We start from the raw sequence: 27931 nt of genomic DNA on the forward strand, positions 1-27931 counted from the left end.
GAGTGTACGTTGATATGAAACTTCCTGGTAGATTAACACTTTGTGCCGGACCAGTAATCGAACCTGGCACAGTGTTACTCCCACAAGTACCTCATCTCTTACCTCACAAACTTAACAGACATTTTCCTGCTAACTTACACTCTTGGGTCCTAGGTTCAAGTCCCAGTCTGGCACATAGTTTTAATCTGACAGGAAATTTCATTTCATCATTGACGATTTTAAACGCAACTACAGGTCTTCTCACATGATACCCTCAGTCCTACAGATAGACTTTTGAAAATATTTTGATGCATTACCATACCAACATCTTCTAAAGAAAATATGTTGCTATAGTGTATCTATTCAGGTTTGTGATTGGATTTAAATATCCTGGCAAGCAGGACACAACACGTTATTATGAATGGAGAGTCATTTATAGACACTGAAGTAATATTGGGTGTGCCCCAGGGGAATGTAATTGGTTACGTATTACTGAATTAGATGGTAGTATTAGTTGCATGATGATGCATTATTTATGAGAAAATTCTAACATCTAAGAAAGACCATAGTACACAGTTAGAGATAAATAACCTCATGCAAAGTCTGTCAACTAACTCTTAATTTACATCTACACAGACACTACACAAGCCACCGTGTGTGGCAGAGGGTAACCTCTACCACTGCTTGTCATTTATTTTCCTGTTCCACTTGAAAATAGAGCACCATAATTTCTCGTATCTTATCTTCATGGCCCTTATGTCCAATGGATGTACGGCAGCAGAATCATTCGGCAGCCAGCTTCACATGCCAGTTTTCTAAATTTCCTCAATAGTGTTTCTCAAAAAGAACATCTCCTTCCCTCCAGGGATTCCCATTTGAGTTCCTTAACACTTACATCTTGTTTGAATCTACCAGTAACAAAACTAGCAGCCCACCTCAGGACTGCTTCGATGTCTTTCTTCAATCTTACGTGGCATGGATCCCAAACACTCAAGTAGTACTCAAGAATGGGTGACACGATCATCCTATATGTGGCCTCCTTTACAAGTGAACCACTCTTTCCTAAAATTCTCCCAATAAACTGAAGTCAACCATTCGTCTTCACTACCACAGTTCTCACATGTCCATTCCACCTCATATTGCTTTGCAGCATTATGCCCAGGCATTTAAATGACTTGATTGTGTCAAGGTGGACACTAGTAATACTGTACCCATACATTACAGGTTTGATCTTGCTACTCACCTGCAATAGCTTACATTTTTCCACATTTAGGGCTAGCTGCCATTCACACAGCATTTTGTCTAAGTCATCTTGTACCTTCCTACATTCAGTCAACTTTGACACCTTACGATACATCGCAGCACCATCAGCAAACAACTGAAGGTATATACCCACCCTGTCTGCCAAATCATTTGTGTGTACAGAGAACAACTGTGGTCCTATTACACTTTCCTGGGGCACTCCTGACATACCCTTGTCTCTGATGAACACTCGCCATCGAGGACAACATACTGGGTTCTATTACTTAAGAAGACTTTGAGCCACTCACGTATCTGTGAACATATTCCATATCCTTGTACCTTCGTTAACAGCCTGCAATGGGACACTGTGTCAAATTTCCAGAAATCTAGAAATATGGAATCTGCTTGTTGCCCTTATCCATAGTTCTCAGTATATCATGTTAAAAAAGGGCAAGCTGAGTTTTGCACAGGTGATACTTTCTAAAACCATGTTGATTTATGGACATAAGCTTCTCAGTTTTAAGAAAGTTTATCACATTTGAACTGAGAATGTGTTCAAGGATTCTGCAGCAAACACAAGTAGGGATATTGTTCTGTAATTCTGCATGTCTGTTCTTGTATCTTCTTATATACTGGAGTCACCTGCACTTTTTTCCATTTGCTTGACACTTCATGCTGCAGAAGATATTCACAATAAATGCAAGCTGCGTAATGGGCTAATGCCATAGAGTACTCTTTGTAAAATCGAACTGGGATTCCTTCCAGACCTGGTGATTTATTTGCTTTCAAATTTTTCAGTTGTTTCCCTGTGCCAGATATGCCTATTACTATATCATCCATCGAGGAGTCTGTCCAATCATCAAATAATTGTATGTTTGTATGATTGTCCAGTGTGAACAATTTCTTGAATGTGAAATTTAAAACTTTGGCTTTCGCTTTCCTATCTTCAACTGCCACACCAGACTGGTCAACAAAGAACTGTGTGGAAGCCTTACATACAACCAGAATTTTCTTGGTAGTTGTTGTATGCTTTGCACAAGGACATACCTCTCCAGGCCATGATTTACAGTCTCCGTAAACTTTGCCCATAATTCCTCTACATCCATCTTACTGGAACTACATATGCCAATTCACTGTCCTAGTGAGATGTTAATAATTGCTTATCTGCTCTATTTACAGAAACACTCTCATAGCCTTCTTGACTCATTTATTAACTTTTGTAATCATAGTTGCTATAACGATATCAGTTTTCAGAAAACATGTTCAAAAGTAGCATGACTGTCTGTCCGAACCTTCCACAATGAATCATAGACACCCCAGTCTATACTCAGCAGCTTAAAGTCACCTCCAACTAGTACTACATGATCAGGGTATTTATGTGGTATTGGCCGCAGACTTCCTCTGAATGACTCTAGAACTGTCACAGCACGGTACAAACAGTCAACAATTAATGTAGAAAAATTTAAAGTTGTTCATTTCACAGTATATAAAAGTGTAATACGATGGTATACCAACAAAGTGCAGAGCAAGGCATCTCTGTTGTACATCAGTCGTAGGTCAACTGTGTTATGTGCCCAGCACATCTTCACCCTGTGGGTTTGCCCTACTCTTGCCCCACAGGCACTGTGTGTCGTTGACATGACACCTCTTACAAACAGTCTGCTGATACACTGATTGTTACAGGCACCACCAGCCTAACTTCCAAGACGCTTGCATTAGGAAACCAGCAGTGCTGCTATCGAGAAAACTACACTGGACCATCTCTGCACAGCTTCACGGGATACCACATGGCACTGCACCCTTTGAATTTGTCTCCTAGAGCCACACGGGATGAGGCTGCTCGATGGAATTGGTATTACGCCAGTAGACTTTATTTCTGTTACTTTTATGTGAACATGTACTGCTTTCAGTAGTTAGTTGAATCATACTTATTGTGAACTTGTGGCACAAACAAAGTATTCTTAAGTTCAATCTGGGAATCATCATTCACTAAAGCGTGCATCCCTCACAGGGGTCTTACAGTGGTGACAATGTGTTACCTGCTGCACTCTTATCTCATAGGAGGCACTGCTTTATTGCTCCTGTTTGATACTGTTTCATGTGATTGGCACCTTCAAGATGCAAGTACCTTTTTTGTACTTTTGGACATGGATTACCTACTGTTTGTTCACTATCCTATTTACCTACTATTTGTTCACTATTCCTATTTTGTTTCTGGAGGTTTTTTGTTTGTCAGACAGTGTCACGTGGGATGTTTCAACACTGGTATACCTTTCTGTAGTGAAAGAAAGTCATGAGGGATGGTTGTCAAAGGTAGCTTGTATAGCTTGAAAATGTGTCAGGGCTGATCCAACCTCAGACTTGGTTCTAGTGCCTCCTCTGGCTTCAATGCCTTCACTAGCTCCAGCACCAGCTCCTGGTCTTGTCCATCACCCAGTCCCCATCCTCCTTCAGCTCTGCCTGATGCTCCTGCAATCAGAGCTGGCACTCCTCTCGAAGGTGGTCCTATGCAGTCTGAAGCTGACGACATGGCTGCTGTTCATGCATGCTGTGCCTCATCTCATCTGCCGCTCACCTCCACCTGTGCCTGAAGCTGCTCTACACAATGCAGCACAGTCAGCTCCTCTTGAGTTTGGCACAGCACGGACATTTGTCACACACATTGAAGCTCCCGGTGTCATCAGCCATTGTTGTCCTGCCCACCTGCCACGCCACCTCTCTTAGGCTGCACCCAACAGTGCCTTGCCAATTTCTGCCTTCATCTTGAAGATGAAGTCACAGCTAGTCTTCCTCAGGATGGTGGAACAGCCCAGGATGCACCATCCTGATCCTCCACACCAATCCATTCTTGCTGCACCTGACCTCTCCTGCCATCCACTCACTACCCCCTCTGGCACCAAGCCCATCACTGCTTCTGTTCTCCTGCACCTTTACCATGAGGATGCAGCTGTGGCCACTTTCTTCACAATGGTGGCACGCCATTTCTTCCCGTACTGAGATCCTAGCTTACTTTCCATCCTGGCATCCTCGAAGCTTTGCCCACGACACCACAGTCGTGGCTGGCCATGTGCAGACAGAACCACTACTAGAATGCAGGCGGGCCACCCTTTCCATGTTGGCACTACTCCCTCACTGATGCTCAGTGTGTGCAGTCTGCTGTCCCACTGTTGTCAACTGGTTCCACTAAACCCAAACCTGATACTTCTTTGCTACCTTCTGTAGAGGGAAGGGGTGTTGTATATTGGTCATCGGCTGACTACGTTACTCTTCTAGCACAACATCTCGACCATAAAGGTTTGCCTGCACTTGACCTGTAGGCATCTCTCCTCTCTGGAGACTATTTACAAATGTCACAAGAGCGTCACCTGTTGAGGACATGGTACTGTTTACAAACAGTCTGTTGATACACTGATTGTTACAGGTGTCATCAGGGGGGCACAAGCCAATGCGTCTGAACAGCACACACATCAGGAAGCTGACAGTGCTGCTGCTGAGATAACAAATTCCGGCTGCTGCAGGTTACATGATTGCAGACATACTTCTGCCTGCTGGATATTTAAGCTTCCACCAGCAGCACTCAATTGCTCTCAGTTCCAGGCCATAAGCCAACTACACGTTGTAGCCCATCAATCAGAACTTGCCGAGACCAGCCTGGATACTCTGATCTACACTGCATCGTCTCCACCCACTGACACAGTATGCCACGTAGTGCAACAGTCAACAGACATTGCTCCTACAGTCACTCAAGATGAGACTTCTGTACTGAACCAGTGTTACACCAGTGAACTTTGCTTCTGTTACTCTTACGTGATCACAAATGATCTTTCAGTTGTCAGTTGAGCCAGACTCACTGTGAACTTATGCCACGAATAAAAGTATTCTATTGTTCAACCTGGGAATCATCATTCACTGAAGTGTGCATCACCCACACAAATCTTAACAATCTGCAACTCCCCTGCCTCCCCCCCCCTCCAACCCTCCCCTCCCCTTTCCTTGGAATCTTAACTATGGTTTCTGCAAATCAACCTCACATACTGTCCCATCAAACAGAAAGATCTATCAATTCAGTACGAAGATCAGCAGAACATGAAATGGGCACTGATTAGTAGCCAGTGCACCCAGGGCCTGCCACAAAATCTCAAAACTATTTCATCATTTACAACTGAAGGTGCCAGATGGCTCTGTGTATTAAAAGCTTTTAGTAGCATTGTACCTTCAATATCTCATGTTACCAGCCAATGTCAAACACTACTAAATGTGAATATGGAAACTACACACATATATCTGATGAAGATGATGATTGGTTTGTGGGGCACTCAACTGCACGGTCATCGGCACCCACACAAAGTCCCAATCTTTACACAGTCCAATTTAGCCACTTTCACGAATGGTGATGAGAATGATGAAATGATGAGGACAACACAAACACTAAGTCCTCAGGCAGAGAAAATCCCCAACCTGTCCGGGGACCGAACCTGGGATTCCTTGATCCACAGGTAGCAATGCTAGCCACTAGACCACAAGCTGCGAGCATATGTATCTGAATGTTACTTGTCTAATAACAAAATAATATGTACAAAAATATACACTTGCAGTAAAGTGCACTGCAAGAAGTAGAGATGTATTATAAAGTAGTATAATTGGTATGCCTGGTAATGAATAAAATAGTTTTCTGTAGTTTTGAGTTTTATATTGTAAGTATTTGTGTTTCACTTCCCTCATCTCTCTCTTTTTCATAAAAATAATATGAGTTGCCAGTCCTTATCTTGGATCCTGGGTACACTTATGGTGTAGTTTCCTTTGACTACAGGATTGACTACAATCAGTCATATTGAACAAATATTTAGGAGTAACAATGTGTATAGATAAGAAATGGATTGACCACATAGACACAGTTTGTGAGTATAGCATGTGCCAGACTACAATTCATTGGTAGGATTACAGGAAAACTGCAGTTTACCAAAAAAAGAGATTATATACGAAATACTTGTGCAGCCCATATCTAAATACTCCTGTGTATTAGACTCATATCGTGTCGGTCAAACAGGAGGCATAGTGTGTATAGAAAAAAGGGCTGTGTGAATGGTCATAGGCTTGTTTGACGGACAAGAAAGTGTAAATGGATCATTGGAAAGTCTTAACTTGCAGACACTTGAAGAACAGTGCTGCATATCTCATAAGAACCTGCTCAGAAAGTTTAAAGAACAATATGTCATGTCAGAAACGGTAAATATTCCTCAGTGTTCTACTTATCTATCATAAGGAGATTGTGCATATAACACCAGACAAGTAGCAGCTCATATAAAGGCACAGAAACAGTAATTTTCCCACATTTCATCTGCGAATGGGAGGAGAAGAAATCTTAATATATGGTACTTACACTTCACAGTGATTTGCAGAGTGTAGGGGTGGATATAGATGTAGAGGGGGCCACAGGAAGAAACGTATTACTGCGCAAAAAGTATCAAGAAAATAATATCATGGCTGGTGGTAACTGTTACATTCTGTCATTCATTTATCTAGTCATACTTAGTGGACAGTAAATAAGATAAAGTTTTCAGTACAGTCAGGTTGCCTATGGTAGAACATTTAGATTAGTTGCAGAAGCTCTACATTTGGAGAAATGACTAACTGCAATCTTCAAATATAAGAAAAGTAATGAACATTAAGAGAGTAAAACCATTTACACCAGGCCTGGTCAAACAGTGCTCCGTGAGTGCAAGCACTCCGACAGTGCTCCTGCCTTGTGTTCCGATCGCAGCAGCAATTGGGGCTAAGGGATGAGGAGGAAGAGGAAATCTACAGCCAGACATCACTAGAGCTGGACAGTAGCCTTGTCAGATGCCAAGCGGTTGTCCAAAAAAGGAAAAGTGGAGAAGCCATTCACTCAAAGCAAATGGGAATTGCCTTACTTTTTGTATTGTTTAAAGGCCCAGCAAAGGGAGTAATATGCCATCACACTATTATGAGCTGGAAGAACATTTACTGGACTGTCATTACAACACCAGCCACAAAGATGATACAATGCACTTTTTTCCTGATGAACAACAGTGAATGCTGGCTGAACTGAAGGTGGCCATTAGAGAATAAAAGTGAGTTCACAGTAAGTAGAGTTGTGGCAAATCTTTTATTGTAGACATTGCAAATTATCTGAATTCATTAAGTATCTAAATGCAAGTGGAGAATCATTTGGTCACACATGTGTTGTACATGATTGATGCTATCAAATAAAAATTAATCCTGTGGAAAAATCAGTTTCGAGTTGATGACATGAAAATTTTCCAATAACTCCAGGCAGTCATTTCTGGACAAGATACAACTGAATACATTTCAGTAATTGAAATATTTCATCAGGAGTTCTCATAGAAATTGCAAGACAGTGTACGACTGAAGATGGATATCTATTTATTTGTCATACCACCTTTGCTTTATGCTCCTCATGTACTTCATTATTCCTAACTTGAGATGATACATGTACAGTGGAGCACCCAGCTCAACAACTCGTTTGTCCAATCCAGGAATTTTCAAGACTTTCATAAAATGTTACCTCAAGAGCGATATCCTTGATTGCTCAGATAAACTGCTACAGTTATTTCAATATTTGGCTGAACAACATTTTTTCTTCTCTTATGAAATTGATGAAATGCTGCCAATGCTTGGGTTTAACAAATTATAGTCTGTAGTTCTGTTCACTGTATTAGCACTATATAATGTATTTATTTAATCAAATAATAAAAGTATTTGCATTGGTAGAAAAATAGAAAGCCGAAAATAGGCACACATGATAAACACCTGCTTGTAAAGGATGCTGCAATATTTTCCCACACGAGTTGCCTTCAGCATATAGACATCTAACTCACAGCTTCGCGCGATAGTGCAGTATTGGGGGAAATTGAAACACTGAGCAGACTCGACTGCACTCCTGGACCGTGAGCATGCTCCAGAAGTGCAAATGTTGGCCAGGCCTGACTTGCAATGTCTGCCCAAAAGGTTTTGAGACTGATTTTATTTCTGGCATATAAGTGAAGTCATTTCTGGCATATAAGTGTGAAGTCAATTAACAATTGTAAACAACATAAGTGCATTTGACCAGTCGGTTGTGAGCAGGCAGCATTAAATGCTGGACGTGCATCTTCAGGGTGTCAATGTTGTGTCACAAATCCCAATGGAGCAACATCTCTAAAACAAATATTCAAGAGATTCTCCAGAATGTTCTGAAGAACAGAAACACCTGGGAAGGTTTGTACCACACACTGTGACTTCCAAAAAACCAATGATGTGTGGATGCCTTCCACGGCTTGGTTGAAATGCAAAATGTGGACACTTCTTTTTTGGAAAAAACCATCATAGCATATTGTCCGCCCCCGGTAGCTGAGTGGTCAGCATGACAGAATGTCAATCCTAAGGGCCCAGGTTTGATTCCTGGCTAGATCAGAGACTGTCTTTGTTCAGGGATGAGGTGTTGTGATGTCCTAATCATCATCCTTTTACCCCCATCGACGCACAAGTCGCCGAAGCGGTGTCAAATCGAAAGACTTGCACCTGACAAACAGTCTACCCGACAGGAGGCCCTATGTTGTAACCGCAGAAAAGCCAAGTCTAAATGCAGTTGTTCTCAGACGATACACCAGAAATCATACGGGGAGATAGAGTTAACAGGGGACGCCAGGCGTGTCAGAGGGGTCACAAAAGATAACGACGCAGCCAGATAGCCGAGGCGGCGGTCCAAGCGGCCAGGCAGCTGCGTGTGATAAGCAAGGAAGCAGACTCAGCTATTAAGATAAAAAGGGCGCTCTGGGCAGGTCCCTTAATAAGCAATAACTTACAGTATCAACACTCTTGGCTAGAGGGAGAAGTCTGGGAGCGGAGAGAGAAAGAAAGAGGGCCCTAGGTGGGGACCGCACTACGTCATGAGGAGCCAATGAAGGGCTCAGGACGCAGTGCGTGACCATATAGGGAGAGGCCCCTCTACCTCTCCACCCAGCTTCTGAAGAAAAGTACTGAAGTTAATACTAAAACAATCCCTAATAAGGAAAAGTTGCACTCGACGCTACGTCATACCAAGCGCTGGCGGGGTCGAAGGGGAAGAGCTAACAAAACTCGGAGGCACGCCGCTCCGGGGAGCTCTCTCTCTCTCGGGTTTAGGCAGCGACGGTAGTCAGCGTGAGTAACAGCCGACTTGGGCTGAGGGCGGGCTGCAGGCAGACAGTTGGAGATAGTCGCGTTTAGGCAGCGACCGCGGGACTCTGACGTAGGGTGCTAGTGTGGGCAGCAAAGTGCTGGAAAGTTCTATCAGGCAGCCAGAACGGTGGAAGTCAGTCACCGTCTCTGTAATGGGCTTGGCTATTCTGTAGGTACAATCACTACGCAGTTAGGATGATCTGTATTCTTTATGAATAAATTAGAACTTTTATAACGTCCATACGAGTTTACTTCTACCAACATCCTAGCCTTGTACCTTCACACCAGGGAATTTAACATCTTAGCCAGATCAAAAGTCTCCCTCTCAATTAGGTCAACCGGCTAATTCCCGTTTACGAACCGTGTCGCTCAATCCCTCGCAAAACCCACGCTTGGGACGCGACATAAATAAAAGTTTTGGTGCCAGGTGTGGGGTACCACAAAGGCATATAGGCAAAAAGGAGATAGGAGCCAGTAGATTTTGCTACAGCGACTGTGGCAATTAGCAGGAAGTTGTGGCGACTCGCAACTTTCAGCATTAGTAGCCCCACTACGACAGAGTCCAGAGAAGTAGTCCTCGCGGGTGCAGGGCAACGCAGGATAGCGGCAGCACGACGCGGAGCGACGAGGCACAGAGGTGCCTAAGCAGCCAGCGTTCGAGACCGGAGGTCCGGGCCGAGCAGCGGCAGCAGCCGTAGCAGCGGCAGCCGAGGCGAGCGACGGGGTCGGCACAGCCCAGCAGAGCGGCGGCCGACGCATCGCGGCAGCGCGGAACAGCACGGGCATAGAGAGCACAGAGGCAGCGCGGCACAACGCGGGACAACGCGGATCAGCGGAACAGACGGCGCACCACAAGAGAAGCGGTACATATAAAATTATATTAAGAATTTTGTATCTTGTATTGTAAAGTGCTAACATAGTTAAGTTGGTAAGATGGCCCAAACTAACGAAGTTCCGTCATCCTCCAGTAGCGGTAAGATATCAGTGAAAGAAGCCTTGTGTATAGTTCCAAAAGTGTTCGAAGGAAATAAGAGAGATCTTAGGGAGTTTATTGAAAATGTAGACGCTGCATTTGAACTTGTGAAACCAGAGGAACACGAAACGTTACTGAAGTTTGTTAAAGCCAAAATAACCGGAGAGGCCAGATCGAGGCTGCAAGTAAGGGAACGCATGGGGACATGGCAGGAAGTAAAACATGTTCTAGAGGAAAATTATGCGAGTAAGCGTACCATTGACTACTACGCGTGCAAGATATTTCAATCGAGACAGGGACAAGGAGAGCCAATTGCGACATGGGCAAGCCGAATAGATGAAATGCAAAGGGATTTCAGGGAAGCAGTAAGCAGAGTTACGGCTAGGGAGAACTTAAAGGGCGCAATAGAACTGGTTGATTCACTAGGAAGAGCATGCTTTATACAAGGGTTAAGCAATGATAGAATACAGACGATAGTAAGAAGTAGAGGCGATGAAATCACGCTAGCAGCGGCCGTGGAACTAGCATTGCAAGAAGAAAGTGCAATACTGTCAATGAAAGAGCGGGGACTAGCCCCAAGAGTAACTTTCAACCGGGGAAAGGAAACGGTGAAGAATACCAGAGATATTAGAGATTTGAAATGTTTCAATTGTGGATTGAGAGGGCACATGGCAAGCAAGTGTAGAAAGAATAGGCCAGAGGGAAGAGTACGGATAATGACGGGCAAAGAGTTTACGAATTTTTGTTACGGGTGCGACAAGCCAGGACATACAGACACGGAATGCCGGGTAAGATTAAGAAAAATTCAGCCGATAGATACAAGAGACTTTAGAGGAAATCATAGGGAAGCTGATGGAGGGTTACGAGAGTGGAGGTGCCCACAATGTAATCTACCAGGGAACTGTGGAGTTCCGTGTACGAGGGTAAAAGACGTTGCTTGTTTCAAGTGTAAGCGGCCGGGACATTACGCGAAAGATTGTCACGCAGGGCCCTGGCACGCATGGAGAAAAGGCAGGGTGCCAGTATCGAGCAAAACCGGTAAAGTGGTGCAGGGAAACTAAGAGGCGGCAAGGCCGCACAGTCGGGCCTTGTTGCGATAGGTAAACCCTCAGTTAGGGTAATCGACTGTGCAAACAGAAAATGACGTTTTGGTTTTATACTGCATAGAATTAAAAAGATATTTGAAGTTGCTAATAGACACTGGAGCACAGTTGTGTCTGCTCAAGAGAACGAGTATTCCGATAAATAGTACACTTGCAATTAATGAAGCGGAAAGGCTTCGGCTAAAAGGTGTAACCAGTGAGGCCGTCAGCACAATAGGTACGGTACAGGTACACTTAAGTGTGGACGGTTCTGAGCAAGTAGGGCAAAAATTTCACGTGTACAGGAGAGGATTAGATATTCCGTACGACGGACTGATAGGCAGAAATTTCTTGACAGAGCATAGAGTTAAGTTAGACTATGCAGGTAAAATAGTGAGACTAAAAGGGCGAGATATACCCTTAGTAGTAGAGGAAGAGCCAAAGGGACATGAGAACGAACAAGATTCAGAAGTAGGCGGGGAAATAGGGCCCCGAGAGGAAAAAATAATGTTATTAAAGGTGGAAGGAAATGTAAAAAGGGGAATCGAAAAGGAAATGATTATTCCTAGGCAGGAGATTGCACAAGGGGTACATGTACCTGAAGCGTTAGTAAAAGTACGAAATGGGAAATGCATAGTAAGTGCATTAAACTTGTCAGAAGACAGAGTGCAGTTAGGAAACGTCGGGTTAATGACGGAAGAATTAGAAAAAGTAGGGAAAATACGCGAAGTAAAATGTTGTACTAATGTCATAGGAAAGACAGAAAGTTGTACTAGTGTGTTGCGAAGGCAATTAAGAATGGATCATTTGAACGCTGAAGAGAAAAGCGCTCTAGCAGAGGTTTGCGCGGAATACGGAGATGTATTTCATCTACCAGGGGACAACCTGTCCTATACTTCCGCAGTGAAGCACAGAATACCGATTGCACCGGAACACGCGGGAAAGGTAGTAAACGCTAGACCGTACAGGATCCCGGAAGCGCAAAAGGAAGTGCTAAGGGAGCAAATAGAGCAGATGCTAAGAGATGACATAATTGTCGAGAGTAAGAGCGCTTGGAACGCACCGTTACTGTTAGTTCCAAAGAAGCTAGACGCTAGTGGCAAACAGAAATGGGAATCGTAGTGGTCTACAGACAATTAAATGATATCACTGTAGGCGATGCATTTCCACTACCGAATATCTCCGAGATACTGGATCAGTTAGGGCAAGCTAAGTACTTCTCGACGCTTGACCTCGCAAGCGGGTACCATCAAATATTGACGGACGAGAAGGACAGAGAGAAAACGGCATTTAGCTCAAACTATCAGCATTACGAATACAAACGAATGCCGATGGGACTGAAGGGAGCCCCAGGATGTTTTCAGAGACTGATGAATACAGTCTTGGCAGGTTTACAAGGAGTGAAATGCTTTGTATATCTAGACGACATAGTATGCTATGGGAAAAACCTGCAGGAGCATAACGAAAAGCTCCGGGAAATATTTGACAGGTTGCGAGAGCACAATTTGAAGCTGCAACCAGACAAATGTGAATTCCTGAGGAAGGAAGTAATCTTCCTAGGTCATTGCATCACTGACAAAGGAATATCACCAGATATGGCGAAGGTGGAGAAGGTGAAGTTCTTCCCACAGCCAAAGACAACTAAGGAACTAAAAGGGTTTCTCGGATTGATAGGTTACTACCGCCGTTTCATTGCTAACTTCAGCAAGATTGCGAAACCTCTCCATGAGCTCTTAAAAAAGGGAGTGGAGTACCGATGGAGCGAACGTCAGAACAATGCGCTCGAAGAACTAAAAGAGAAATTAATAAACCCTCCGTTACTTCAGCACCCTGACTTTACGAAACCGTTCATCATTACAACGGATGCGAGTAACGCAGCCTTGGGTGCAGTGTTATCGCAAGGTAAGAAGATTGGCGAAGACTTGCCCATCGCATATGCATCCAGAGCATTGAACAAAGCCGAACTAAATTATAGCACAATGGAAAAAGAGTTGTTGGCTATAGTTTACGCAGTAAAACAGTTCAGACCATATGTATATGGCAGAAAGTTCACTGTAGTGACAGACCATAAGCCACTAACGTGGATAATTAGTGTCAAAGATCCGAGTTCGAGACTCCTGAAGTGGAGACTGATACTCGAGGAGTATGATTATGAAGTAATATACAAGCCAGGAAAGTTAAATAGTAATGCGGATGCGCTGAGTAGAATAAGGCATGAAGGGAAGGAAGAGATAGATGCGAAGCAGAAGGTGGAGACAGAGATCTCGGCAGCAAAAGCAAATGGGGAAGAAAGTTCCGTAAACGTGCGGCAAGCACAAGTGTCGAGTGAAATAGAACAGGAAACGGATAGTGGTGAGGAAATTAGTCCCGAAGAAAAAGAAAATATACTAAAGGAAATGCATGACAATCCCTTGGGAGGTCACCAAGGAATGCACAGGACACTCGAAAGAATTAAAGCATACAAGCAGTGGCGCGGAATGAAGCGTGACATTGAAAATTACATTAGGAAATGCCCATCGTGTCAAAAGAATAAAAACACGCAAATGAAAACTAGGATGCCCTTAGAAATTACAGACACAGCAGAAACAGTATTCGGAAAGTGTGCGATGGGTGTAGTGGGTCCACTAGATGTATCTAATACAGGAAAAAGGTACATATTAACATTCCAAGATGATCTGAGTAAATTTACCTTAGCAATCCCAATTGACAAACAAGATGCCGAAACAGTAGCTGAGGCATTTGTGGAAAACGTAGTATTAAGGTATGGAATTCCATCAGTATTATTAACAGATCAAGGGTCTAACTTTCTGAGTGATGTATTTAAAAGTGTATGTAAATTGTTGAAGGTAAAGCGTATAAATACTACAGCATACCACCCTGAATCAAATGGTGCACTAGAAAGAAGTCATAGAACTATTGTAGAGTATCTCAGACACTTTGTAACAGGAGATCAAAGTTCTTGGGACAAATGGGTACCGTATGCAATTTTTGTGTTCAACACTACACCACACAGCAGCACAGGATACACACCATTTGAATTACTATACGGAAGAAAGGTTAACATACCAGGAGTACTGCAGCAAGAAACACAGCAGGTTAAGTTACAATTATGAAATGTATGTAAATAAACTAAGAGCGAGAATGCAGGAAGCCCACAGAGTGGCCAGAGACTCGATTATAAGAAGTAAGAAAATCAGTAAGGAACAGTATGACATGAAACAAAATCCAAAAAACTTCAAGGTAGGAGATAAAGTATTACTGCACGATTAGTCGGTGAGACGGGGTAGATCTCGGGAAATTAGATTCACAATGGAGAGGTCCATTTGAAGTAGTAAAAGTGGAAGGTCCTAACGTAGTAATAACAGTTAAAAGAAATAAGGAAACAAAAGTACATGCCAACAGGCTGAAACAATTCTTTTAAATTTCAGGTATGGCACTCAAGTGGCAGGTCGTGAAATTCGTCATAGTGATAACAGCATACTACATCACTGCATCAGAGCATGCAACAAATGAGTACCAAGTGACGCCATTTCCGAGTTCATCAGGACTATATTACGATAATAGAGGACAGGTAGAAATATACAGTACCACATGGAGAATAGTCACATACGTAAATCTAGATATAATAACAGAAAGGTTTCAGAATGCAGAGAGGTATGGTAGGGCAGCGGTACAAAGGTGCCGAGAAACACTAACACAATTAAATGTAGGATTAATAGAATGCAGGGTACTAGACCAACAAGTAACCCATCATGTGGAAAAAATCACAGGATTGCAACTTTTAGTACAGCAGCTAACGAAACACGAGACCAGAAGGAAGAGAGGAGTATTCAACTTCGTCGGGCAGGTAAGTAAAATACTGTTCGGGACGTTGGACGAAGCAGATGCAGCATACTATAAGGAAAGAATAGACGCTATGGAGAAAAACTCAGAAGGGTTGTTGAGGCTAACAAAGGAACAGGTGGCAGTGGTAAGAGCCACATTGGCGGGAGTAAACAGGACGGTATATACGCTAGAGTCAAATGAGCACGTTCTGAAGACAGGTATGCAAAGACTAGAACGATTCATGAAGGAATACGTGAAGGAAACCGATATAGGGTTTAAACGTGTAGCGTCCTTCGCCACAGTAACAGAGCAAGTATTACAACTATCGGCAGTGTTTGGTCAGATCGAAGAGGAATACGAACAAATGATAAATGCCATTGTAAATGCTCAGAAGGGAATACTACAGCCTCATATAATTAATCCAGTCCAAATTGTAAAATACCTAAGTTTAATACGGGAAGAACTAAAAGATGTAAAGTTTCCTGTTCCTCTTACGGAGTCCTCAGGTTATCTATTGTTAAGAATAATTTATTTAGATGTTTTCATCTCGGGTAGCATACTAGGATATGTAATTAATATTCCATTAATAAATAATAACAATTTCAATTTGTATAGAGTACTCCCACTACCAAAAGAAATTCCAAACATGAAAGGTAAATATGTGTACATACAGCCAGAGAAAGAATTCTTACTAATAGATGAATCCAAAAGGCAGTACGCGAAACTTTCTGCGGAGGAACTAAAATGCAAGGAGCTAAGTAAAAATAGGAGACTGTGCAAACAAGCATTCGCCTTGCTGTCAACATTCGACCACGAAGAGTGCGAAGCCAAATTGTTGCAACCGGTAAGAGAAATTCCGGAAGATTGTGTGCGAAAAATAGTCGCACTGAATCAGAGCCTTTGGACTCATCTAAACAGTAACGAATGGCTATATGTAGCACCGAAGGAAGAAGGCTTAACAGTATTGTGTGGAAGGGAACCACCAAAGGACCTAGTAATAAAAGGGGTAGGAAAAATTAGTTTTTACAGTAAATGTGAGGGGTATGGCACTAGAGTGTTCATACAAACAGATAGAGTGATTCAGAGTAATGTGACGAAGAAAGACATAGTTCCACAGATCAATCTAGAATTCGATTGTTGCGTGGTAAACAAGGAAAAAAAAGGAATGTCTCAACGTTAGCATTAGATTTGCCATTGGACCAGGTAATAACACAGTTAGACGACTTGAAAGTCGCAGGAAAAAGACTGGATGATGTCCAGAAGATGGTAGAGAGACAAGAGGAGGAAATGAAGTACTCCAGGTACTTCACACATTACTCCATAACTACGTATGTAGCCATATCAATAGTTATTCTAATCATAATAACATGCTGTTGTAAAAACTGTAAATGTTGTAAAGACTGTTTTAAAAATATATGGAAATATTTTGAAGACAGTGATTGTTGTGGAAAAGTATGTATAAGAAATACCATAGTGAACCAATACCCAGAGACTAGTTCAGCTAGAAGACACAGTAATAAAGAAACTGAAGAGATAGTAATTTATGAAAGATGTGGAAAAGACCAAGGTGATACGGTCGCTTTCAGAAACAGACGTTAAATAAATGTATTTGAAATGTGTAATTGAAATGTAACTGTATTTGAAATATGTAATTGAAATGTAACTATATTTGAAATGTGTAATTGAAATGTAACTGTATTTGAAATGTAATTCTAATTGAAATGTGAATGTATGTATCAATGAAAGTGTCTTTTGATTTTAATGCAAATGCTTTTGACATAACTGAATGTTAGGCATGTATAATGTAATTGTATTATTGTGCGTTTAATGAATTTGACTTTACTAAATGAAAATGAAAAATATAACATATCAGATGCTAATGTAATAAACAAATCTGTAAAGCATGTAATGGAAAAAAAAAAGAGTCACAATTGACGCTACTCTGAGGAGTAACGCCAATTTCCCTGGTGGGGGAGGTGTTGTAACCGCAGAAAAGCCAAGTCTAAATGCAGTTGTTCTCAGACGATACACCAGAAATCATACGGGGAGATAGAGTTAACAGGGGACGCCAGGCATGTCAGAGGGGTCACAAAAGATAACGACGCAGCCAGATAGCCGAGGCGGCGGTCCAAGCGGCCAGGCAGCTGCGCGTGATAAGCAAGGAAGCAGACTTAGCTATTAAGATAAAAAGGGCGCTCTGGGCAGGTCCCTTAATAAGCAATAACTTACAGTATCAACACTCTTGGCTAGAGGGAGAAGTCTGGGAGCGGAGAGAGAAAGAAAGAGGGCCCTAGGTGGGGACCGCACTACGTCATGAGGAGCCAATGAAGGGCTCAGGACGCAGTGCGTGACCATATAGGGAGAGGCCCCTCTACCTCTCCACCCAGCTTCTGAAGAAAAGTACTGAAGTTAATACTAAAACAATCCCTAATACGGAAAAGTTGCACTCGACGCTACGTCATGCCAAGCGCTGGCGGGGTCGAAGGGGAAGAGCTAACAAAACTCGGAGGCACGCCGCTCCGGGGAGCTCTCTCTCTCTCGGGTTTAGGCAGCGACGGTAGTCAGCGTGAGTAGCAGCCGACTTGGGCTGAGGGCGAGCTGCAGGCAGACAGTTGGAGATAGTCGCCGATGAGCGTTTAGGCAGCGACCGCGGGACTCTGACGTAGGGTGCTAGTGTGGGCAGCAAAGTGCTGGAAAGTTCTATCAGGCAGCCAGAACGGTGGAAGTCAGTCACCGTCTCTGTAATGGGCTTGGCTATTCTGTAGGTACAATCACTACGCAGTTAGGGTGATCTGTATTCTTTATGAATAAATTAGAACTTTTATAACGTCCATACGAGTTTACTTCTACCAACATCCTAGCCTTGTACCTTCACACCAGGGAATTTAACATCTTAGCCAGATCAAAAGTCTCCCTCTCAATTAGGTCAACCGGCTAATTCCCGTTTACGAACCGTGTCGCTCAATCCCTTGCAAAACCCACGCTTGGGACGCGACACCTAGTCACACGACATTTGGATTTCTTTATCATGGCATCATGGGTGACAGTTCTGGAAAAAATCATCACGGGTGATGAGACATGGTGTTATCTATACAAACTTACCGCAAGATGACAAACTGCAAAAATTCACATAATGGGGCGAGGTTTGATGACATAACTGACACTGAAACTTTTCTGATAGTTTCACGTGGTTGTATGAGCATTCCGTGTGTTGTACTCAAGGGAGAGGGAGGGGACAGGTTGGCAGGAGACGTCATAGAACACCTGAAACATCAAAACCATGATCTTAACTTTCTTGTAACTCTCTGGACTGATGGGGTAAATGATTTTAATATACAAGGGTGATCTCAAAATAAAGGCCTCCAATTTAAAAATAATAATAATAATAATAATAATAATAATAATAAAGAAACTTTTATTTACAATAAATTGTACATAGGTGTGAGGCTTGAACATTTTTTTCTATTTTTCCACATAATCACCATTTTGATCAATGCATTTTTGTAAATGCTGTAGCAGATTTTGTATGCCCATGTCATCCTAGCCTGCTACACCTCATCTTTCACCTCGTCATTGTCAATAAAGCACCTTCCAGCCAAGTGTTCTTTCAGCTTGGGAAACTGGTAGTAGTGGCTGGGCGCTAAGTCCAGACAATACAGCAGATGGGTGTGGCAGAAGATACACAGTTTGATGGGCAATGTTGGGGATGAGCACTGTCGTGAGAAGGCTTACATATTTGCTCAGTATTCCTCTTCTTCATTTCTGAATCACCCACCGGAGTTTTCCTAATGTCTGGCAACACCTGTCAGCATTTATTCTTGTCTCAGGAACCGCTCAGATGACCAACAATATCCTATTTTGATCCCAGAAGATAGCTGCCATGACTTTACCATGAGATTGTGTGGTTTTTTTTTTAATTTTCTTGACATGTGTTATTGTTGTATGCCCTCTGAAATTTCAGCACTTCAGTCGAAGTCCAGTGCATGGTCTGGTACCGTGCATTGTGGAATTTGAATCCGCGCAAGACGTCGAAGACCCACAGAGGTCGCTGCACCGTAAGCTGTGGTGGCGCGCACCTCCTGGCGCGCTTTTAGTGTGAGGGCGCCACAGTGGAACACATGGTCCCAGTGGCCAATAGCGGTGCCCCCGAGAGCATACATAAGTGCCGGCCACTCGCTCATCCCGTGAGTCTAATCTCGCTTACGTCGGTTTACACCTTGCTTGCGCTAGACTGCTTTCTTCCTGGTTCGTCTACGAGTTTGTTTCCTTGTGACTCTGCTGTTTGGTCTTGTCATATTCATTCTGTCCTACGTTGGTCGTGTCTGTCCTTTTCCGTTGCGTTGTTGTTCGCGGGCCTCTCCGCGGGTCCCACCGCGCCGTCCGTCAGTGCTATCCTGGTCGCAGTTACAATACATGGTGCTTTGAGAAACCTCAGGAAGAACATTGCAGTGCTCATTGAGAGTGACCCGCCAATCTCAAAGCACAATTTGTTCAACCTTTGTGAGTGTCTCTTTGGGAACTGACGGTCTCCCGCTTCTTTCCTAGTCATGAATTTCACCATGACCACCTGCAAACTCTCTACACCTCTTGCAAACATTTCTGACATCTGTATATGACACTCCATTCATTTCCATCAAATGTTGATGAATGTTGATTCGTTTAACACCTTTTTGCACACAAAAATCTAATAATTATGAGAACTTGGCATCTGGTGGTAGTGGCTAACGTGAGCTCCATTACAAACTAGCTGCCAAACCAAGAATGAAAGCTCCAGAGGATGTGTGGTGGTTTCTGTAGAGTGTGGAGGGAGCAAGGAAAAAAACAATGTGGGCAACCATTACGCAAACAGTTTCCCTGTGGCCCCACTGCTTTGGAGACATTACTTTGGTACGAGGGTTCGTATCATTTGTGTTATGGCGCTGACAAGCAGCAGACGTTATTGGAAGCTGTGGCTCAGAAGAAATGCATGTCGTAGCAAAAGAAGTGGGAGTAACACGTTCACAGATGAATAATTACCCCATCTCTTTTTTGTTTCCTGAGTCAATTTTATTTATTTTTACTTATTCTAATTTGTACTGCACACCTCTGTTGAAGATGTTCTTATTTAAATGCTTGTGAGCAAATACCTCTTGCCCCCTCCCCCCACATTATTCTCAAATAATTAAAATTAACAATCATAGAATTAGGGTATTACCTCTACTAGGAGGACGCAGCATAGGTGGCTTTGCCCATGGCTCTGTTGTGTGACGGCCAGGCAAACGGAGCGGTGGTAACTGGACTATTTTATCTCCACCTGAAGCAGTCACTGGACCCAGAGTTGTGCTGGGTGATGCCTTTGCACTCCCACGTCTCTCATTGTTTTGCTGATCTACAGTAAAAATTTAATAAATCAGAGACAACCATCCTCATTTTGTTTCTATATTAATAGCTACAGAGCAAGATAATATCATATCAATGTAAAGGCAAATGGAAATGTAAAATGTATTACAGCTCATAAAAAAAAGGCAACATATTAAATACTTCACACATCAAAAAAAGTTTTCCATCACCCCGCGCCTATTAGATGGAGGGGGTCACAGTTTTATGTGGGAATGACCAGCAACAAACTGTCCATTCGCATGAATGGACACAGGCAGACAGTGTTTGTTGGTAATGAGGATCACACTGTGGCTAAACATGCCTTGGTGCACGGCCAGCACATCTTGGCACAGTGTTACACCGTCCGGGTTATCTGGATACTTCCCACCAACACCAACCTATCTGAACTCCGGAGATGGGAACTCGCCCTTCAATATATCCTCTCCTCTCGATATCCACCAGGCCTCAATCTCTGCTAATTTCAAGTTGCCACCACTCATACCTCACCTGTCATTCAACATCATCTTTGCCTCTGTACTTCCGCCTCAACTGACATCTCTGCCCAAACTCTGTGTCTTTACAAATGTCTGCTTGTGTCTGTGTATGTGCGGATGGAAATGTGTGTGTGTGCGAGTGTATACCTATCCTTTTTTCCCCCTAAAGTAAGTCTTTCCGCTCCCGGGATTGGAATGACTCCTTACCCTCTCCCTTAAAACCCACATCCTTTCATCTTTCCTTTTCCTTCCCTCTTTCTTGACGAAGCAGCCGCCGGTTGCGAAAGCTCGAAATTTTGTGTGTGTGGGTTTGTGTGTTATTTTATTGTGCCTGTCTACTGGCGCTTTCCCGCTTGGTAAGTCTTGGAAGCCAAACATAACTTAAGAGTGACTTCTCAGTTGTCTTTATCATTACATACTCACTTAAAAAAAACTGCGGCAACCTTTAGTTGCCATGTAAGTGTTTAATAATACATATTTTTCTTTCACATGATCTTGTACAGGATTTTGGATGTAAATTGCCCTAGTGGACTGGCGACCATTAATTACTTCCTTTTCATTCATTAGTGTAACTTTGGATTCCTGATCAGTGGTATCCCTTTCTGTCCAGTGTTGCTCATTAGTGAATGAACAAAATAACTTTCATTTTCCAAATTATAGCCCTGTTCAGTTTAATTACTTCTATTTTTAGTAGACTTTCCATCATAAGGGTCGGTTGTACAGCTTCCTCCTACTTATCGATAACACTTCTTCAGGAAAGATAGCCTTATACAATTAGAAAATCTCCATTAAGCATACACACGATCGATGGTCATATTTTATATCGCAAGCAGGATAGGCCGATTAGTAAGAGGGAGGTTACACAGTCAATTGGAAATATTTTGTGTGAGGGAAAACTGCCTCTGAAAACAAGCTGAAGTTGGAGATAGATAAAAAGTATCTCAAGCAAATGCATAAGACTGAATGGTGAAGTAAGGGATGAAACAAGCAGAATAGATACAAATCAGGTAGATAAAAAAATAGATAAAAAACCTACTCACCAAGCAGTGACAGGAGAACACACATAAAACAGATATTATGTATGCAAGCTTTTGGAGCCAACGGCTCCTTCTTCTGGCAGAAGGGTTAAATGGGAAGGAAGAGGGGTGAAGGAAAGGGACTGGTGAGGTTCAGGTGAAGGGGTAGAATTCAGAAAAGTCACCAAGAACCATGTGATAGGGTAGACTTACCATCCAATAAATAGATACAAAGGTTTCTGCTTGGAATCCCACTCTCTCCCAAGTCAAACAATAGAGGGACATGGTTAAAGCTACTTTTCTGTCCATTGGTAATTATTATTCACTATCAATATCTTCTGATGTTGGTCATCTGTGGTTGTGTGGTGGTGACAGTTGTTTACAGTGTGTGTGTGTGTGTGTTGTCTTTTTACATATGCCCCGCATGTCAAGATTGTAAATTTCCCTGCACAGCGATCTCTCATTGCGATCTCTTTCAAAAATGACAGGGTGTGCACCTGTCTAAATGTTGGCTGTTGTTAAAGATGTCACTCAGCTGCATTCCTACAATTTGTTTGAATATATTAGATGCTGGAAGAAACTCAAGTTCCACGTTGTTTACTTATAAGGGGAGGAAATGTAACATTGTCTGCAGACGTTACATAAACTTCAGAGTGCAAGAGTGTGACTGTAATGTTCATTTTCATCTTTGATTTGGAGTCAAGACCATAATATTGTTTCCATGCTTGCCAAGTTGAGTGTCATATGAATTCTCCTGCCACTAATTGCAAGATATGCAATGGTTTTGCTCTTGTTCACAAAAGGGTCCATTATGCTTCCTGACAGTTGGGTTTTGTTTCCACAGAATTAATTTGGATTCATCTGGTGATTGCTTCAAACAGCTGAAGGGTACTCCTCGTCACAGTCTGACTTGGAATTTCATTCTAAAACTTCCAAGCATTCATGTACGTTTGAACCTTTCCATGGCTCAGAGTGTAACATTACATCTCAGTGTTCTGTGATCCATCTCCCAGAGAAAACTATGGACTATGCAGGTTTGTATGAGATAGGGAAAGGTTTAGACTTTGTGCCGGCTGTGAAGAATAGAATAGAATATTTCTATTAGCCTTTCAGTATTTTTCATACAATTGGCTTCGTCAAAGTTTACAGAGGGTTTTAGTTTCAGTACGATATTCAAATAGTTACAGAAAGGGGAGAAAAGGAACTAAACACCTTTTCTTCAGCATGATGTAAAACACTGTTTTATACAGTAATTAAATACACACATAAGAAAAGAATCACAGTAAATAACTAGCTTATATAATATCAAAACATTTTCTTCATAACTTAGGTAAAACATATATTTTGATGATTAGTTTCTAAGAATTCTTCAGTTGTATAGAATTTGTTGTTTTTTAGCCAGGTTTGCAATGTATTCTTATATTTATTTAGGGGTACTGTACGAGCTGAGCATGGTACCATATTTAAAAATTTTATGCTTAAGTACTTATAGTTATTATGGACTACAGCAAGTCTTGTGGAAGGCAAGTCCAGCAGGTGACTGTTTCTTGTACTGTGTGCATGCACATCACATCTCATGTTCAATTTTTTCAGATTTTAACTTTAACTGTTGTTGATTTTATAAGTTCTGTGGAAGAGGCTGTTTATTAACACTTTGGAGACCGGCCACTTAGAAGAATACTGGGCCTAGGAAACCGGCCATTTATGCCATCTTTTAAAGCATTACTGGCATATATGTAATTGCTGTGTCTTCAAGAGTAATACACACTAAAGAAGGCCTAAGATTCAAGATTTATTTTTCATATTCACTTATTTCTTTGACAGATAACAAATTTTGAAACAATGAGGACAGGAAGTATGATTATCCTCCACAGAAAAACGTTTGAGTTGAGTTATTGTGCAATTTCTTCCTCTTGGGCCTCCAAAATTTCTCACTCAATCAACAAACAAGATGTATTTGTAACAGAATTACAGCAAACTATGAAACCTATTGAATACGCACATGAAATTGTGTCAGTGTGGTCATACTGGTTCAGCCATTCACAATAGCAGCTGTTATGTTCACTAATGTTTCTTTTGAAATAATTTTAGAAATTGACAACAGAAGGCAGCACCAATGAAGCAGTGGATCACAAGATGTCTGTATATTGTTCTCATATGAAATGAGACCAGTTTTCTAGCGACAAGTGGTTCACGCTTTGAGAAAATTGCAGCCTGACCTATACTTGGCAGCGATCTTTTTTAACACGAAGCTACAGCCTGAGCTATGCTCAGGTTCGATTTCTGAAGAGTTAAACTACCTCCTGATACTGCCAAGGAGGTTAGAAGAGAAGTGCACTGTATTCTGACTGGGACACAATCACCCAAGGTTAACATTACAGTAGCTGAGAGTGCTGCTTTGTGTTCACTCAGTTGAATCCTGACATTGTTACCTTACCTGGAGACAAGGGCAATGCCACATTTATGTTGCACAAGCAGGGAGTGCATTAAAAAGCTGTATTGTTTACAGTCTGATCCAATGTACCATAGACTCACTCTTGACCTGACAAAAAGGGTTGTGAAAGAGACTAACAATCTCCTGAAGAAAAGAACCTTGTTGCAAGAGACTATCAAGAGTTGTGACTCTTACTGTACTGTTCCCACTAGATTATATGGCATTCTGAAGATCCACAAGGATGGGATTACTCTTAGGCCTACTGACTGTAACATTAGTGCTCCAGCATACTGTTTAATGAAACATCTTGTAACTCTGTCGAACCCACTAGTAGGCTGGTGAATACACCATATTAAAAGCTCAGCAGACTTCGTATGTTTATTAGTGAGGTTTACATTTGAATGATTCTGACATTGAGTAAGTTTTAATGTGGTCTCTCCCTTCATTTCCCTTCCTCTGTATGATTAGTTAAGGTTAATTAGGGGAAGATAGATGGCTGTTTGTCTGCATAGCACCACAGGAACCTATTTTGACATGTGTTGGCGTCCACTTAGTTTTATTCAGTAATCAGGTACATGAACAGACAGATGGAATTGTGATGGGTAGCCCTTCATCACCTTTTATTGGCAATCTGTTTATGGAAGATTTTGAGGCATGTATCCTGTAGTTCATTTATTTATTTCTTATTCCATTGATCCAACTGTGTTAACTCACAAGGATACAGAGTGTGTCAGAAAACACTTCACACATAGGTAGAATTAAAGCAGTCAATCATACAGAAATAATACTCCATGCTTCGATTACTGATATGTGGTAAGAATGACAGATTACAGCAAACATTAGATACAGAAAGAGGAAAACAAATACAAGACCAGTGAAAATAATTATGAATATTACATTTGTATGGTACCTCCATCACTGCTCAACTTACACATACTCAAAATTTCTGGTCCAAATCTATTAGGTTTTATCATTGTAGTTAAAAAAAACTCTTGCAAACTGTAAAAAGACCTTTCCAGTACAAATTGCTTCAGATGCTCCATAAAAGAGGAATGGTTATCAAATTTGCTTATAATATCTGGAGGGAGAGCATTAACAAGTTTTGCACCAGAGATTTGAGTACCTTTTGCACCACAGTCAAGTTTTTACAATCGTTGTGGAAATCATGCTTTCTCCCAGTATCATATCCATGGTATTCACTATTTCTTTTACAAAACCCAGTATTTTTGCTGATGAAACACAAAAGAGAAAATATGTACTGGGAAGTAACAGTAAGAATTTTTATTTCCCAGAAAAGTTTTCTACAACTACAACTGGAGTCTGTGCTGCTCATTATGCTTACAACACACTTTTCGGCCAAGATTATTTCATTTGCAAGTGATTGATTTCCCCAAAATATAATACCATATGTTATAAGAGAATGAAAATATCCATAGTATGCTACTTTCATTATGTCTATATTTCTGCTATTGGAGAAAAAGTGTAGGGCAACTTGGAGAAAAAGTGTAGGGCAAAAATCAATGAGCTGAGTCTCTTCTTAAGATTTATTATACAATGAGGCCAGTTTACTCTGGAGTCAATCAGAAACTCTAAAAACTTCATTGTTTCAATTCTTTCAATTGACTCTGTGCCACACTTCACAGTTAACTCATCCTCAGTTTTAGTAGTTGCAGTGAACTAAATATAGTTAGCCTTATTAAAGTTCAGTGAGAGTCCACTGATGCTAAACCATTTAATTAAATCAATACGAATATTCTTAACAGATCCTTGAATATCTTCATATGTATGACCATCAATCATAATTGAGGTAGGTCATTTATAAATATGTGGAACAGTAAAGGACCAAGAATCAATCCTTGGGGCACTCCTCATTTAATGGTTCTGGACTCAGATGAAACCAGGCCACTACAGATGTCATCAGTACCATTTATTACTACTTTCTATCTTTCAGATATTATTATGATCCCTTATTTGCTACACCACTTATTCTTAATAGGTCTGCTTTCTGTAATAGGATTTGGTGGTTCACAGTGTCAACAACTTTTGACAAGTCACAAAATAACCCTATTGTTAACATTTTTTGTCATTAATTGAATCCAGAAATTTATTTGTGAAAGCATAGATTGCTTGTTCAGTTGACAGACCCTTTCGGAAACCAAACTGACTTTTGCTGAGGAATGTTATATTTATCTAGATGTTCTAAAATTCTCATATACATAAGCTTTTCCAGAATCTTTGAAAAAGCTGTTAGGGAGGAAACTGATCTGTAATTTGTGACTTAGGTTTTGTCAGCTTCCTTGAAAAGGGTTTTACAGTAGCTTATCTGAGTCTGTCAGACACAATTCCTTGTTGTAAGGATGCACTGAAAATGTGGCTAAGCACATCATTAACAGAGGCAAAGTTCTGTTTTGGTAAATTGTTAGAGATATTGTCTACCCCAGTGGAATATTTATTCTTGAGAGAGATAATTGTTCTTTTAATTTCAGAGGCTGTGACAGGTCTGATATGAATATTACCTGTGTGTTTGGATATAATCTTTTGCATATGACTCAGAACTTCATTCACAGAGCCCTTGCAGCCTGTTTGTTCTGAAACTGACAAGAAGTGGTTGTTGAAAATATTGGCTATGTTTTCAGGATCAAGTACTAGATTTCCTTCATGTATAATTTTGAGTTCTTCAAAAGTTCTTATGGTTTTCACTATCTCCCTTCTAACAATATTCCAAATAGTCTTCATTTTGTTATGAGAGTTATCAGTTTCTTGCTCGTAATACAATGCTTTTGACTTTTGTATTACCTTCTTTAGTGTCTTCCAGTACATTTTATAATGGCCAGTTCTCGTTGTGTCCTTAGAGATTCTGACTGCAATGTAAAATTCCCTCTTTGTTTTACATGATTGTTTAATTCCATTTGTGATTCAGTGTTTGTTTGATGATGTATCAGTGTTGCTTCTAAGAAACTTTTTTGGATAACCTCTTCAAAGATGGCTGCGAACTCATTTATGAATATATTAAATTTTGCACTAACCTCATCCACCCTGTATATTGGGCTCCAGTCCATCTGCTGCAGTTTGTCTTTAAAACTTCCAGTGCATCACTAGTCATTGACCAAAGAGATTTCCAGGACAGGATTAATTTCTTGAGGGGAGTACTGTCATGCAGAGTGAGAAGTAGTCCATCTTGGTCAGATAGTCCATTCAAGGCAGGGGTGACAGTAAAGCTATGGTATGTACTTAAATCTATAAATATGTTGTCTATGAAAGTCTGATTCTCAGGGTAATCCTAGTGGGAAAGTCAACTATAGGAATAAGATTATATGAACTCACCAGATGTTGGAGCTCCACTTGTT

At 41.5% G+C, this 27931-nt stretch overlaps 1 protein-coding gene across 1 annotated transcript in view; it reads right to left on the reverse strand.

Annotated features, from left to right (window-relative positions):
* LOC126281494 (ADP-ribosylation factor-like protein 13B) overlaps positions 1–27931 on the reverse strand; it is a 187673-nt gene that overhangs the window by 10430 nt on the left and 149312 nt on the right. The window contains exon 8 of the mRNA XM_049980503.1: positions 20477–20650. Coding sequence (XP_049836460.1) covers positions 20477–20650 — 174 coding nt within the window. The remainder of the gene's footprint in view (positions 1–20476; positions 20651–27931) is intronic.

Source organism: Schistocerca gregaria, chromosome 1 (genome assembly GCF_023897955.1).
Source record: "Schistocerca gregaria isolate iqSchGreg1 chromosome 1, iqSchGreg1.2, whole genome shotgun sequence".
NCBI classification, from domain to species: Eukaryota; Metazoa; Arthropoda; class Insecta; order Orthoptera; family Acrididae; genus Schistocerca; species Schistocerca gregaria.